Source organism: Sphaerodactylus townsendi, linkage group LG11 (assembly GCF_021028975.2).
Source record: "Sphaerodactylus townsendi isolate TG3544 linkage group LG11, MPM_Stown_v2.3, whole genome shotgun sequence".
Lineage (NCBI taxonomy): Eukaryota > Metazoa > Chordata > Lepidosauria > Squamata > Sphaerodactylidae > Sphaerodactylus > Sphaerodactylus townsendi.
The window spans coordinates 77,435,171-77,450,879 of NC_059435.1; the positions used below are offsets into that span (position 1 = coordinate 77,435,171).

Below are 15,709 nucleotides of genomic sequence, written 5' to 3' on the forward strand. Positions count from 1 at the left end.
ACCAATCTTGATCCTCCTTGACCTGAGACTGCAAATGCCTTAACAGACCAGGTGATCGGGAGCAACAGCCGCAGAAGGCCATTGCTTTCACCTCCTGCAGGTGAGCTCCCAAAGGCACCTGTTGGGCCACTGCCAGTAGCAGAGTGCTGGACTAGATGGACTCTGGTCTGATCCAGCAGGCTAGTTCTTATGTTCTTATGTTCTCCCCACTCCGTAGTTTCTCTGCAGCAGTGGGGTCCTTGCGGCAGCCACAAAGATGCTGTTACATCTAGTTAGGGCAGTGATGGCGAACCTTTTTGAGACCGAGTGCCCAAACTACAACCCAATCTCCCCCCGCCCCCCACACACATCTAGGCTGGCCTGGGCTGCTGGGCTCGATTATTAGCATTAAACCTAAGACCTAGTCTTGGGGAAGCAGTATAGGTAACCCTGTTAAGCACTGTTAAACCCCACTGATTTTCATGCACAGAACTAAAGCATGATCCTTTACCTGGGAGTAAGCTGACAATGTACGGGCAATGTGGCTTGCTTCTGAGTAAACCCTCCTAGGGTAATGATTCATCCGTTCGAAGAATTGCATGGTTGCTTCAAAGGAAAGCCAACAGCTACCACCAAGCTTACTCCTGAGTAACACACACCTCAGAGCCAACCATTTTTTCTTAACTGAAACCTCAGTATTCAGGTTAAATTGCCATGTTGGCACTTTGCAATAAATAAGTGGGCTTTGGGTGGTAGTTTGGGCGCTCGGTCTCGAAAAGGTTCGCCATCACTGACCTAGGTGGCCCAGGCGAGCTACGATCTCGTCAGATCGCGGAAGCTAAGCAGGGACATACCTGGTTGGTACTTGGATGGGAGACCACCCAGGCAGGCCACGGTTGCTCTGCCGTGGCAAACTATCTTCTCTCGTCTCTTACCTTGGAAATCCCCGTGGGGTTGCCAGAAGTCTGATGCAAGTTGACGGCAGTTTCCATCCCCCACACGTCAGTGGGAAGCGGAGGCAGGGCAAAACGTTAGAGTGCAGAAGCCCTCCACGGAGCCCACGCTCCGGCCCACTCTTGTTTGCTCAGCATGAGACATGCCATCAAACAGTATAGACGTGGCCTTAAATGGGGGAAATATTAACGCTTCGGCGCCTGCCTCCCACGCCTCATGTGTGCAGAACACCAGAGCGCTGTGGAAGGACCGGGCTGCCAAACCTATTCTTGGAAACCACCTTTTCTGCACATTCCCAATCAGCAAGAAGAAGCTGCTGATGTGTGTGCGCGCACGCACACGCACACACACCCTCCCTCCCTGTTGTCTTCCATTTTAAAGAAGTTTTGCTGGCACTCTGAAAGTTTTCAGGGCAATCTGACCGGCTGGATGCTGGGAAAAGCCTCTTTCGGAAGAGTTCTGTCTCACCTTGCATTTGAAGTGCCGGCCTGCCACAGCTACTCTTCCGGGTCCTCAAAGGACAAAGGGGTTTAATCAGAGGTGGGATCCAGCAGGTTCTCACCAGTTCCCGAGAGTGGGTTACTAATTATTTGTGTGTGCCGAGAGGGGGTTACTAATTGGGTCTGCTTTTCCATTAGAAATCCCATTAGGTCCAAAAATCATAAAGTCCTGTTGTTTCCTATGTGGCTGGTTAGCGAAGGTAGAAAACGGGATAATTCTCCCTGTTGGGCTGTTTTAAAAACATGTTTTAGAAATATGGTAAAGTTCCTTGTTTAAGGAAAGTATCCTTCTGTTGATTTCTAGAAACAAAATTAAGTATTTGAAAGTATTAAGTATTTGACAGTCAGTCAATTAGAGGAGAAGTAGTTGTTTCTGTTGGCAGTAGATGATAGGACTTGCCATAGTGAGTTTAAATGATGGACAGAAAGATACCAGCTGGAAATTAGGAACTTTTTTTTACAGTAAGAATTTTTTACACTAACAGAGAAATTATTAATGCCCCGTCCCTGTCATGCCCAGCCACGCCCCCGTCGTGCCCCGCCCAGCCCCATTGGCGCTACGCCACTGTTTGAATCCCACCACCATGGGAACCTGTTACTAAAATTTTTGGATCCCACCACTGGGTTTAATTCAATATTGATGATGGTGTGAAGCATTCCTATGCTTGAGAGTTTTTGGTGGAGGGTGAATTTTTACAACTGATTCGGCTATGAGTTTGCTGATCCTGTCTGCTTTAGTTCTTGAATGCTTTTAAACGGATTCATTTGTGGATTTTAATCTTTTTCAAGTTTGTTAACTGAATTATTCATTGTGCCTTTTGCAATTTGGTTGCTGAACTGCTCACTGCTGGGAGTCCCGGGGGATAAGGTGGGATACAAACATCTTTAATTAATTACATTTTGGTGCCGATAGATGGTACCTTGACCACACTCTAGTTGGGGACCGGGGCATCCGCATCGGATCCTGTCCTGCTAGAATTCAGATCCTGTGGAGGACACAGCCTTGTCGTTCAGGTCTCGAGTTTCTTTTCTCAAGCGTGTGAAAGGGTAGCTAAGACCAGGGGGCGGGTGACAGGAAAGGCCTCATCGTGGGACTCTGGAGAGCGCTACCAGTCAGAGCAGGTGATACTGATCTCGTGGACCGATGGTGTGATTCAATAGAAGTCATGCCTCCATATGCTCCAGAATAGAACAGATGTGGGATATAAAAGCAATTCTGTATACTTGCGTGTGGTTGCAGCAGGCCATTGCTTTCACCTCCTGCATGTGAGCTCCCAAAGGCACCTGCTGGGCCACTGCGAGTAGCAGAGAGATGGACTAGATGGACTCTGGTCTGATCCAGCAGGCTAATTCTTATGTTCTTATGTGGTTCACTTGCACAGGCCTGGCTTTGGGGCAACTCACCCAAATATCTTTGCCACTGGCCTGGACGGTCCCACCTTCACCCAAACACTAAGGTTATGCCAGAAAGGACTCGTTGTGTCTTTAAGGAAAGAAAAGGGCTACGGCTGTTGTTCACTTTCTTTTTTTTATTTTGCGTAAAGTGCCACTGGCAGCAACCTCTGCTCCCCCAGTACCTCCCCTTCCCCACCCATTAAAAAGGGGGACCCTGTTTTCCCCCGCAATGACACAAATCAACACAATGTATAAATCAAATATTTCCACAAGTCGCAGATAGTAAATATTATACAAAGAGATTTCAAACACCATTTTGGGGGGAGGGGGACTTTTTTTTTTTGCATTAAATATCAGTTGGGTTCCTCCCCCAGGTCTGTGAAAGGTGGCGTCCGCCCCAGCAGTCTACTGGTCCCCACTGGCTATTCGTGCTTCCTTCCATGCCAGAATATTTGGGGTAACAACAGGTGCTGGAAGGATTCCTTGACCTACATTGGGCCATATTTAAACAAGGAAACGTTGCTGGGATTATTATTTTTTAATTCCAGTGGAGGTTGCTGGGCATTCTCCCAGAATGACAACTGATCTTCAGGCTACAGGATTTCCCCAAACTGGAGTTGGCAACCAGCCCAATCCCATTGGAAACAGATCTGATCATACTAACTGTCCCAGTCCACGCTGCAGAAAAATACCCAGTGTTTTCTTTGAAGAGCGTGGAAAGTTTCTGCTCCCTCCCCCAAAAAACCTCTTTAAAAATTACAAATCAATTCCCACCCACCCCCCACTCTTCAAAAAGGAACCACATAAATAGGAAAGTTGAAACTTAAATAGATCATGTTGACATGCACAATCCCCCATAGGAAAAGATATTTACACAGTAACATACAGACCAGCAATTCCACCAAAGGGGAAATGCTGGGTTAGCAGAGACGAGGCCCGAGTGTTACAAGCATATGCTCTCTGCCTTGTGCGCGTGTAATCTTTAGGGCTTCTCTTTTGGAGGACTGAGAACACTGAGCTTCACAACTCTTGAGGCCCGCGGTTGGCCCAGATTTGCAGAGATGCATCATCTCAAACGGTCCCTCCAGCCTTGTGCGTAAAACAAACGTGGGCTAGGCAGAAGGCTCAGTGGACTCCGGACTTTCACGTTTATGCCAAGAAAGGGCGAATTATGAGACTGGGAAAAATGACACTAATTAAGAAATGTACACATACTGACTGATCGAGTGCACAGACATGTGTCTGTCTGCTGTATCTCAGGTTTGGTCTCTGACATGACCCCTGGCCCAAACAAATAAATTGTCCGGGAGGTTGTGCGGTTTCCGGGTTGTATGGCCGTGTTCCAGTAGCATTTTCTCCCGACGTTTTGCCTGCATCTGTGGCTGGCATCGGATGCCAGCCACAGATGCAGGCGAAACGTCGGGAGAAAATGCTACTGGAACACGGCCACGCAGCCTGGAAAACCCACAACCTCCCAGTGATTCCGGCCGTGAAAGCCTTCAACAAAATAAATTATCTATCTACATATCGGCTTATACATGTTCAAGCCTATCTTCATAGCCATGAGGACTAGAAACTTTGCACATTGTAAAGCTGAGATTCTCAGCATGCTGGTTTTTGCTGCCCGGCACCAACGCCTGTGATTGGTGCAGCCACAGAACACGCACAGTCCTGGCCATGCAGTCTAAACAGGCCGCTTCTCACAACCCTGGTGAGGCTGCCACGGATCGAGAGACCCTTCCCAGGTGACTTCTTGCGCTCCGGTTCCAGAAAGCCACTTTCCAGACCCGTCTTCAGTTGCACAGTTTGGATCTTTTATAAAAAGAAGTCACTGGGCTCAACCCAGGTGACAGATACTGATTCGCTCAGGTATAAAAAAATATACATATACGTCAATGATACAGCAAGTGTGCCTCAATGACTGACTTTCGCTGTCCTGCATCTACATGCTTCCAGCTACTTAGGCAAAGGTTCTGTGAGTGGACAGCAGTTATGTAGAGCGTGGCAGTGGAACACATGCTTTGCATGTATAAGGCCCCTGGTTCAAGTCCTGGCATCACCAGCGACAGGGTAACAGGGTTGGGAAAGACCTTGGGCTGAGACCCCTGGCCAGGGGGACCAAGGATCTGGCTCAGCATGAGAGAGCCGCACGGCAGCAACGTTCTGGCTCAACATTTGGATGGACAGCAGCTATGCTGGCTTTTGTAAAACAAAGGGATCTGCCATGGATCTGTGGCAAAGCCCAAGTCAGATTCCTTAGGACAGTGATGGCGGGGAACCCACATGGCCACCGGGTGCCAGGAGGGTGGCACTTCGAGCTCTCTCTGTGGAGCACTTGCGAACACAGAGTTCATTCACACACACCACCCCACCCACACTACACACACACATCTCCAGGGCCTGGGCCACACACTGAAGCGTGTCGCGACATGCAGTAACCGCAGTGAGCAGGGGAGGACTCCTCGGCTGGCAGGCCTGGTGCCTGTGTTCCAATTGGCTACTGCGGGGGGGGGGGGGGGGGGCTGGCGCCAGAGAGTGGCAGAGATGCTAGAGAGGCTGACAGAGGGTGCACTTGCGAGCTGCTGGAGGCCAGGAGCAGGCCGGGCCCCCGTTCCAAGTGGGGGTGGGTGGAGGGAAGAAAGGACAACCTTTTTTTTCTAAACAGAAAACCTCAGCATTCAGGTTAAATTGGCCGAAGTTGGCACTTCTATGAATGGCAATAAGCGGGTTTGAGTTCCAATTTGGGCACTCGGTCTCGAAAAGGTTCGCCATCACTGCCTTAGGATCACTGCCAAAGCAAGCAACCGAGCTCAACAGAGCCCAGACACAAGCGGGTGGGGGATCCAGGTGAGGTCCCCAGCCCTCGTAGGTTGAAGAATTCCTGGCGGCCTCCCTAGCGATGGAGAGCTCCGGCCAGTCACAACGATTCATTGTTGTGGGCTTTCCAGGCTGTGTGGCTGTGGTCTGGTAGATCTTGCTCCTAACTTTGAAGTCAATGACTTCAGGTAAAAGTTGCCTGCTAAGCAGAAAGAGACTTCCTTTGGGACCCACCGGGAGAAACCAGGAATCTCCCCCTTGAGCCTTTTAAGGTAATCTGGCCATTTTACACATCTGGGGCTCAACAGACCTCCCCGCCCCTCGCCAAAGGACGAAAGTGCAAAAGGCAGAAAAGACTGGTATGTTGGCCAAGAAAAGCCAGGCTTCGCTCCCTATCTCTTTTTACCCCAACCTCTTCCATAACATCTGGAGGGCCGCGAGTTTGACACCTATGCTCTTCCAACCAGGAGCTCAGGGAGATATGCATGGTCTTTTATTCCCCCTTCTATACTTACAACAACCCTGCGAGGTAGGTGAGACTGAAAGAATGACAGCGACTGGCCCAAGGTCACCTACTTACTAGGTCCCATTTCAACAGAGATTTTCTAGTGCAGCACTGTGACAGCCCTACATGGCAGGGGGACCATCTTCCCTTGTATGTCCCTGCCTAAGAATTAAGATAACAGGGAGGGGCCCTCTTGACTGTCCCCTTGACTGAAGAAGCTCATCTGGTGGGTACAAAAGAGAGGTTTGTTTTGGGGGCGCAGTCTCCCCAGGGGAAGGTGTGCTTGGCCCCCTCATCCTCCATCTTTAGGAGGCAGCTGAAGGCAGTTTTATTTAGGTTGTCATTTAAGTTGCTGGCAGTCCCACGACTTTAAAAGCTGGCGTGTATTTTTTTTGTTTTCCGTCGGGGTTCCCCCCCCACCACCACCACACACACACACTATAAGCTGCCTTGAGGTCCATAAAGACGATTGACAGCTAGAAGATGCTTTAAATCACAGGTGTCAAACTCGCAGCCCTCCAGATGTTATGGACTACAGCTCCCACCATCCCCTGCCAGCATGATGCTGGCAGGGGATGGTGGGAACTGTAGTCCATAAGATCTGGAGGGCCGCGAGTTTGACACCTGTGCTTTAAATAAATAAATACATTCTGACTGTCCAGTGCAGAAGCTTTGTACTGCTTGCCAACCACGAGGGAGCGATCGAAACAATGGAGCCCTGTTGCATTCTGCTCGCAGGCATGTTTCACAGACCTGAGCGCGCGCGCGCGCGCGCACACACACACACACACACACACACACACACACACACACACACACACACACCCACTGCTTCCCCAGGGCCAGCCCCAAAGCCTTGGCCACAGAGTCCGCTCCGATCTGCTCGAACAGTTCGTTTAAAGGGCAGAACCATAAATGTGCTCTCATTTAAGGTTTCCAGGGAGAGCTGTGCTATTTTAACATAACAATATTTCACACCATGTGAAAGCACATATATTGTCCTTCCATAAAGAGTTCCTTTCACTGGGTGAAGAAGCCAATTAGAAAATGCCTTTTGAAAAAAAATCTAGATGCTCAACTGGATTCCCCTTCCCGCTCGCGGCAGCCTGCAAATGTTGCCAGTTGCCATGGAAACGGGCAAGGCCTACATTTATTTCTAGGCTGTTGTTTTTTCTAATCACTCCTAAATAACCTATGACGTCTTAGGGTTAATATATATTTTAAAAGGGGCAGAAAAGGTGACATTTCATTTGCTCTCTTTCCACGATGCTCCCAGATCTTTTTTTAAAAGTACACCTGTCAAAACACACCTGAAATTGTATTCACCTGTTAGTGTTTTCCCCAAGGACTCCTGGGGATTGTAGGAGCTCAAGGATGTGACAGCTGTCTGATAGAGCCCAGCCTCATCTGAGAACTACTGTTCCCAGAGTTCTTTGAAGAGAGTTTGGATTTATATCCCCCCTTTCTCTCCTGCAGGAGACTCAAAGGGGCTGACAATATCCCTTCCCTTCCTCCCTCACAACAAACACCCTGTGAGGTGGGTGGGGCTGAGAGAGCTCCGAGAAGCTGTGACTAGCCCAAGGTCACCCAGCTGGCGTGTGTGGGAGTGCACAGGCTAATCTGAATTCCCCAGATAAGCCTCCACAGCTCAGGTGGCAGAGTGGGGAATCAAACCCGGTTCCTCCAGATTAGATACACGAGCTCTTAACCTTCTACGCCACTGCTTTGAGGAGGAAGCCTTCATGGGAGCCACCAAAGGCACCTATGAAAGTCCCCTTGCCCTTTTCATTGTGATGTTGGAGGGGAAATGACACATGTGCATATTTGGTCATGTTGCAGTTGCCTGATGAAACAAGAACCCATGGAAAACAGTCAAATCACAGAGTGAAAGATCAGCTAAACAGACTCTTGACAGGCAACCCAACTAACCAACCAACATCGGGCAGGTAGCGCTTTGGAGAAACCTCCAGAGGAGGGCAACAAAAATTGTGAAAGGTCTGGAGTCCATGCCCTACAGAGAGCAACCAGGGATGTTTGGTCTGGAGAAGCAAAGGTTAAGGGGGGACATGATAGTTATGTTCACATATTTGACGGGATGCCATGTCGAAGAGGGAGCAAGCTTGTTTTTTGCTGCCTCAAAGACTAGGACACGAAATAATGGGTACAAGATGCAGGAAAAAAGATTCCACCTAAACATTAGGAAGAACTTCCTGACCGTCAGGGCTGTTCGACAGTGGAATTCACTGCCTTGGAGTGTGGTGGCGTCTTTGGAGGTTTTTAAAGGTGTGTTCTCTCCAGTAGGAGACTTTCTCTCCAGTAGGAGACTTTCTCTCCAGTAGGAGACTCAAAGGGGCTGACAATCTCCTTGCCCTTCCCCCCTCACAACAAACACCCTGTGAGGTGGGTGGGGCTGAGAGAGCTCTGAAGAACTGTAACTAGCCCAAGGTCACTCAACTGGCATGTGTGGGAGTGCACAGGCTAATCTGACTTCCCCAGATAAGCCTCCACAGCTCAGGCAGCAGAGCAGGGAATCAAACCTGGTTCCTCCAGATTAGAATGCACCTGCTCTTAACCACTGCGCACTGCTGCTAAGGAAGTGGGGATCCAGAATAACATTTTGTGGGCAGGATGGGTATTGAGGCTACATTATCCAAGAAATCTGCTTTCTACCCCCACCTGAATGGCTCTGCGGTACCACAGAGGAAAGCTGTGCAGAACCCAAGAGTGAAGTATTCAACTTGGGCCAGAAGATGTCAGATTCACTCTGACATTTTCCCCACAAACGTGGTCTAAAGTATAAGCCAACAATGGGGTGTAGTGGGGTTTTCGGGCTGTATGGTTGTGTTCCAGTAGCATTTTCTCCTGATGTTTCACCTGCATCTGTGGCTGGCATGCTCTTAACCACTACACACTGCTGCTAAGGAAGTGGGGATCCAGGCGAAACGTCAGGAGAAAATGCTACTGGAACACGGCCATACAGCCCAGAAAACCCACAACACCCCAATAATTCCGGCTGTGAAAGCCTTCAACAATACTATAAGCCAACATATTCAGCAGAGATTGCTGAGCCCCAGTCTTGGCTCACAGCACATTTGACTTTGCGATTTCAAGACTTCTCGCATGCACTCATCCAGTCATTCTCTTTAGTCAATCGCAGCAATGACAGCTCTCACCATGCCGGGGTGCTCAGGGAGGGTCTGAGCTCAGCGGCGGCTTCACGCCTCCCTGTAGCTGAAACAGATCCAGCTTAAGAAGGACAGACGGTCAAAATCATTCTCTGTAACTGGGTGACGGAGCATGCAGGAGAGACCCATTCGTGATCAAGGCACAGCAAACAGTTGACATGAAATCATGAAACCCAGGGGTATTGGACCCCCCCCCCCCCGCAATGAGCAGAAGGATGAAGGGAGTTCGTGTCAGACGAGATCTCCACTGACATCATACCTGGATCTAAAGAGCGTGAATGGGATCTCTTTGCAAAGTGGATGCCCATCGCTGGAAAAAAAATGCTTTGAAAAATATCCATGAATGCATGGCACAAAATTTCTCTCTAAGCAAATCTGGAGGTGCTTTCTCGATGAAATATCTAAGGGATTCTGTGAGAAGTCGAGCGGCTTTAGAAAAGGCTAGTTAGATTCTAGCCGAGCAGCTCAAAACCAACAAGATTTACAGAGCATAATAAGCGTTCTATGGACCTTCATCCATTAAGGTGGGATCCAGACAGTCCTAAAATGCCCCCCCCCCCTCCAATTTTGCCTAATTTTAAATTGCATTTTAGGGGTGAGGGTTTTTCCTTCTCATCAGGATTTTGAGAGAAACCCAAAGATTTTCAATTTCACTGTTAGAATTTCTCAGGGAAGTGACCGCACCTCTGTGCTTAGACAGCGTACAAAACCAAAATGAAAGCCAGAGATACGGTCAGGGCTCTCGAACACCACACCTTTGCATGACCACTTCTGAGATACAGGTTGTGTCAGTCTCCAGTGGCCCTGCTGCGGCAGCTGAAGGTGGGGGCCGAATCTAACACAGTTTAGCGGGATCCAATGTCTGAAATCAACGTGGGGGCACCATAAGAGAACGCAAGCTGCCCATTTCTATGGTCCTAAATCCCGCCTCCGCAGATGTCGGGGGTCAGAGAACTTGTGAGGGCCTCCGGGATCCATCTTTCGAATTTCTTCTTCTCACTCCACCACCTGGATACAAAACTTTTTGGGCAGATAAAATCGACCAGCCCCCAAGACAGCACTGAGGGGGACCCCGCTGGCCTTTGAAAAACAAACACAGCTGTCTTTTGGGATTTGTTCGGTTCCAAACCGGCACAAAAGGGCAGAAGTTTTAGCTTGAAAAGGGGCTTGGACAGATTTATGGAGGAGAAGTCGATCTATGGCTACCAATCTTGATCCACTTTGATTTGAGATTGCAAATGCCTTAACAGACCAGGTGATCGGGAGCAACAGCCGCAGAAGGCCCTTGCTTTCACCTCCTGCAGGTGAGCTCCCAAAGGCACCTGGTGGGCCACTGCGAGCAGCAGAGAGCTGGACTAGATGGACTCTGGTCTGATCCAGCAGGCTAGTTCTTATGCTCTTAAGTGCCGGGTCTGTCTCGGATAGCCAGTCTCTTTTGGAAAACATTTGGCCCACTGCAACCTGTTTCCCGCAAGGGGAACCGTAGAGTAGCATCCTTTGCTCACCAGGAGCTGGTCTCTAAAAAGTCAGGCCTGGGCTATTGTATCCTGGGGCCAGGCGGGGGGGACGGCCAGTCACCGGTCCAAGACGCGGGGGAAGTTGTCGCGGCGCGCGGCGCCCTCGTTCTTGAGGTCGGCGAAGACCTGGGTGAAGTAGTGGGGGTCGGCGTTGAGGCGGAGCATCTTGGCGCTCATGGCGTCGATGATGCGCAGGCAGCGGTCCCAGAAGGTGTCCTTGGAGGCCTCCACCAGGAAGGGCTTGAGCGGGTAGGAGATCTCGTTGCCCATGTAGGAGTAGGCCAGGTAGAGGCAGGTGAGCAGCGCGGCCTGCAGCTCGTGCTCGCTGGCGACCAGGTCGCCGTCGATGGCCTCGCGGCACAGCAGGTACACGAAGACCACGTTGGCGGGCGTGACGAAGGCCTGGTCCTGCCAGCCCTGCAGCAGCAGCGAGCGGTCCACGCCGCGCAGCCACAGCACGGGCTCGCCGGGCGACAGGCGCTTCAGGCGGTAGCAGCGGCGCGACAGGAACTCCCCCAGGCACGTCAGCAGCTCGCCCGTCGACGCCTGCACCACCACGCGCCGCGGGGACGGCGGGGGGGCGCCCGGGGCCGGCGGCGGGGGGGCGCCGCCGAGGGGGGGCTTGTGCGCCGCGTTCTGGTGGTTCAGCTGGGCCACCTCCTGCGCCGACGGGGCCCCCGCCTTGCCCCCCGCCGCCGCCGCCGCCCGCGCGCCCCGCTTCTTGGTGGAGGCCACCAGGCGCTTCCAGGTGAGGGCCGGCAGGAACATGGAGGGCCTCTTCAGGGCGGCGGCCTTGTCTCCGGCGGCGCCTCCTCCCTTGGCCAGGCCCGGCGGGGAGTGGGGGCCCAGCGAGCCCGGCGCGGCGCCCCCCTCGTCGTAGAGGCCGGCCTGGCGCGAGCCCCCCGGCGGCGACGGCGACAGCACCGCGCCCATGGCCCACCCCCCGCCCGCCGCCGCCGCCGCCGCCGCGGGCCCCCGCCGCCGCCGCCTTCACACCTGCGCCCGCCCGGACCACCGCATGGCCCGAGCCCCCCGCTCAGCGGCACCGCGCACCGGCAGACCCAGGCCTCGGCGGCGGCGGCGGGGCGAGGGGCTGCGGCGAGGACGCGGCTCCTCTGCGGGGGCGGCCCGGCCCGGCCTTGCCCGCGGCCACGAGGCCGCTCCCGCGCCGCAGTCCAGCCGCAGATGGGCGCTCAAGGGAGCCGGAGCGGCCGTCGGGCGGCGGCGGCGGCGGCGGCGGGGTGCGCAGCGGAGCCGAGCCGAGAGCCGCGCCTGCCTGCCTGCCTGCCTGCCTGCCTGCCCGCCCGCCCGGCGTGCAGCGCCCTTCTGCCAGCTCCTCCGCCGCTCCTGCCGCCGGGGCTGCGGGCGATGATGATGATGATGATGATGATGCGGGAGGCGGGCGGGCGGGCAGGCAGGGGCTGGGATGCGCCGCGCAGCCGAGCCAGCCCCGGAATGGCGAGGCGGGGGGCGGGGGGAGGCGCCGCCTCGCGCGCTCCCTCTGCTGCCGTCCCCGCCCGCCAGGTAGACTGCCGCGGCCCACGGAGCCCCACTCCGGCCTGCCCGCCAGGCACCGCCCACGGGAGCGGCCTGCCCAGGGAGGGGGAACGACCCTGCCAGCCCGCCCGGAGGAGCAAGAAGGAAGCGGCCTCCGCTGGGGCAGATGCCCACCCCCACCCACGATCCGAAGGGTCCTCCTCGCCTCGCTCTGGGCACGGAGCGGGGGGGGGGAGGGGGAGGTGAACGGCCGGCATTCCGCAGGGGGTGGGTTAAATGACCCCTGGGTCCCCTCTCCAGCTCTAGGCTTGCAACCCTTACAGTGCCACGAGGCAGCCCCTGGGGACTTCGGCTTCCCCACTGCCTGGCCCCACCACAGGGCAGCAGTTCAGGAGGAGGAGACCCTCAGGGAGCTCGAGGACATTTCCCTGGGAACTGCTTGGGGGACCCACCCCTGCCTGCCAACCCCACGGAGGGACAGTGGTGGCTCTAAGGGCCCAGTTCAATCCCCAGCAGCTCCCGTTAAAAAGAACCCAGCTGCCGCCGGGATTTGTCAACCTCAGTAGACCCAGGGGCTGGTTTTTTTATTATCTCTCTCTCTCTCTCTCTCTCTCTCTCTCTCTCTCTCTCTCTCTATCTATCTATCTATCTATCTATCTAGATTCTTTAGACTTTTATACCGCCCTATCCCCGGAAGGCTCCGGGCGGTGCACAGCATACAGTTGTAATACAATCATAAAATAGCTAAAACCTTTAAAAGCAGCGATAGAAACAATAATAATAAGTATGATAAATATAAGTGGCGTCGGACAGCCCCATTAAAAAAAATCCTCTCCCAAAAGGGAGGGACGGCAAGTCCCATTAGATGACAGGAGGCCCAGATGTAAAGAGCCAAGAAAAAGGGAGGGGGGGGGCACCATCAGCTCAAGGGAGCCGGAACGGCGGAACTGATTCAGAACAAAGCAGCTTCAGGTGTGTTCATGGACCCCCACCCCAGCCCCAGCTCCCCCTGCTCCTCCTCCATGCTCAGAAGATGGCAAAAACCCTCCTCCAGGATCCCTGGCCAGTCTGGCCTGGAGGGAAATCCCTTCCTGATCCCAGAGAGGCAACCGCCATGTGAAAAGGGGCCACCAGGACTGAGCTGTGGATCCTCACTTCCTGCCCTCCCTCTTGTGGTGGTCTGCCAAAGTGCACACAGTCAGCCTGGCTGTCCAAGCCCGGAAGAGGACCCTCCACCTCCCGAGGAAGCCCACCTGCCTGCCTGCCTGCCTCACTCAGGAACTGCTCTGACAGTCAGGACGTTCCACTGCCTGATGTTCAACTCAAAATGCTTCTGGTTTGTTTCAGCCCATTGATTCTGGTCCGACCTTCTGAAGAAGAAGAAGAGGAAGAAGAGTTTGGATTTATATCCCCCCTTTCTCTCCTGCAGGAGACTCAAAGGGGCTGACAATCTCCTTGCCCTTCCCCCCTCACAACAAACACCCTGTGAGGTAGGTGGGGCTGAGAGAGCTCCGAGAAGCTGTGACTAGCCCAAGGTCACTCAGCTGGCATGTGTGGGAGTGCACAGGCTAATCTGAATTCCCCAGAGAAGCCTCCACAGCTCAGTCGGCAGAGCGGGGAATCAAACCCGGTTCCTCCAGATTAGATAACCTCCTACGCCACTGCTGCTCCTTAACAAGCCCTCTGTGGGTGCAATCGGTTCACAGATCCACCAAACGGCAATAGGATCCAAACCACATTTTACCAACTGGTCCACAAGAATATTATCAAAAGCCTTACTGGAATCAAGTCCAGCTATGTCCACAGCATTCCCCTGACCCAGCAAGGTAGTAATTTTCACAAAAGGTCAGTCTGATAAGACTTGTTCTTGGCTCCCAGTCATCACAGCCATCTTTCTGGAACACTCAAGGAGTGAGTTTCCCTGGTCTGCTAAGGCATTTGCAACCTCAGATCAAAGAGGATCAAGATTGGTAGCCATAGATCGACTTCTCCTCCATAAATCTGTCCAAGCCCCTTTTAAAGCTATCCAGGTGAGTGGCCATCACCACCTCCTGTGGCAGCATATTCCAAACACCAATCCCACGTTGCGTGAAGAAGTGTTTCCTTTTATTAGTCCTAATTCTTCCCCCCAGCATTTTCAACGGATGCCCCCTGGTTCTAGTATTGTGAGAAAGAGAGAAAAAATTCTGTCAACATTATCTACCCCGTGCATAATTTTATAGACTTCAATCATATCCCCCCTCAGACGTCTCCTCTCCAAACTAAAGAGTCCCAAACGCTGCAGCCTCTCCTCGTAAGGAAGTTGCTCCAATCCCTCAATCATCCTCGTTGCCCTTCTCTGCACTTTTTCTATCTCTTTGATACCCTTTTTGAGATGTGGCGACCAGAACTGAACACAGTACTCCAAGTGCGGCCGCACCACGGCTTTATATAAGGGCATGACAATCTTTGCAGTTTTATGATCAACTCCTTTCCTAATGATCCCCAGCATAGAGTTTGCCTTTTTTACAGCTGCCATGCATTGAGTTGACATTCCCATGGAACTATCAACTAAGACGCCCAAATCCCTTCCCTGGTCTGTGACTGATAGCACTGACCCCTGTCAGTGTATGTGAAGTTTGGATTCTTTGCCCTCGCTGTGAATCTCCTCAGCAGCCTGCCACCGTCCCCAGAGCAGGGAGATTTGGAGGAAATTAACATTTTTGTCTCCTCCACCTTAAAAATAGGCCCCGGCCTTCTGCTTGCTTTCTATTTCAGTATTGCCTTTGGCAGTGGAGAGGAAAAGGGGAGGGAAGGCGCTCATTCCACAAACAAGAAAATAAACTTAAATCTCTCTCTCTCTCTCTCTAAAATAAGACACTTCAGTCTTGAAGTGAGTTACATAATATCATGTAGGCTGACTGCATGAGAAATAATTGCATGGCAGAAAGGGAGGGTTTGCAGCTGTTCCTGTGCCCTTTGGATGATGCAGCAGTGAAAAAGGTGATTCTCTAGATGGTGGAATTGGCACAGCCCCAGAAAGTTACCCAAAGGTCATCTAGTCCAACAGCTTTAACAGATGTCCAAATGAAACATCTTCCATAGATTGTTTGAAAGAGTGGTGGTGAAAGAGGCTGTAAAAACCAGGAAAACTTCCTTTAGAAAGTGAACCTTGTGCCAGGATGAAGAGTGACACAGTCAACCTGGACGAGGGCACCAATTTATTGCAGTGCCCAAAGATCAGACTGTACGACCAGGAATACCAATCTCTCCTGAGTGCTGCACAAAGCTCCTGTTCCCCTCTATACTTTGGGATCACACCCCCGAAATCTAGCCCTGCTGTATACTTAGAACAGCTTGTTAATTATAAGTGCGGATGGG

General features: G+C 52.5%; 1 protein-coding gene across 1 annotated transcript; it reads right to left on the bottom strand.

Moving 5' to 3' along the window:
* Window positions 1-10,637: 10,637 nt before the first annotated feature.
* LOC125441104 (cyclin-dependent kinase 5 activator 2-like) lies at window positions 10,638-11,823 on the bottom strand. Its single transcript, XM_048511433.1, has one exon. The coding sequence runs from the start codon at window positions 11,783-11,785 to the stop codon at window positions 10,910-10,912; it is 876 nt and encodes a 291-aa protein (XP_048367390.1). The 5' UTR covers window positions 11,786-11,823; the 3' UTR covers window positions 10,638-10,909.
* Between the last annotated feature and the right edge of the window lie 3,886 nt (window positions 11,824-15,709).

What these genes read in the sequence shown, in the direction of transcription:
- LOC125441104 (XM_048511433.1), bottom strand. Translation starts at nt 11,785, where the DNA reads ATGGGCGCGGTGCTGTCGCCGTCGCCGCCGGGGGGCTCGCGCCAGGCC.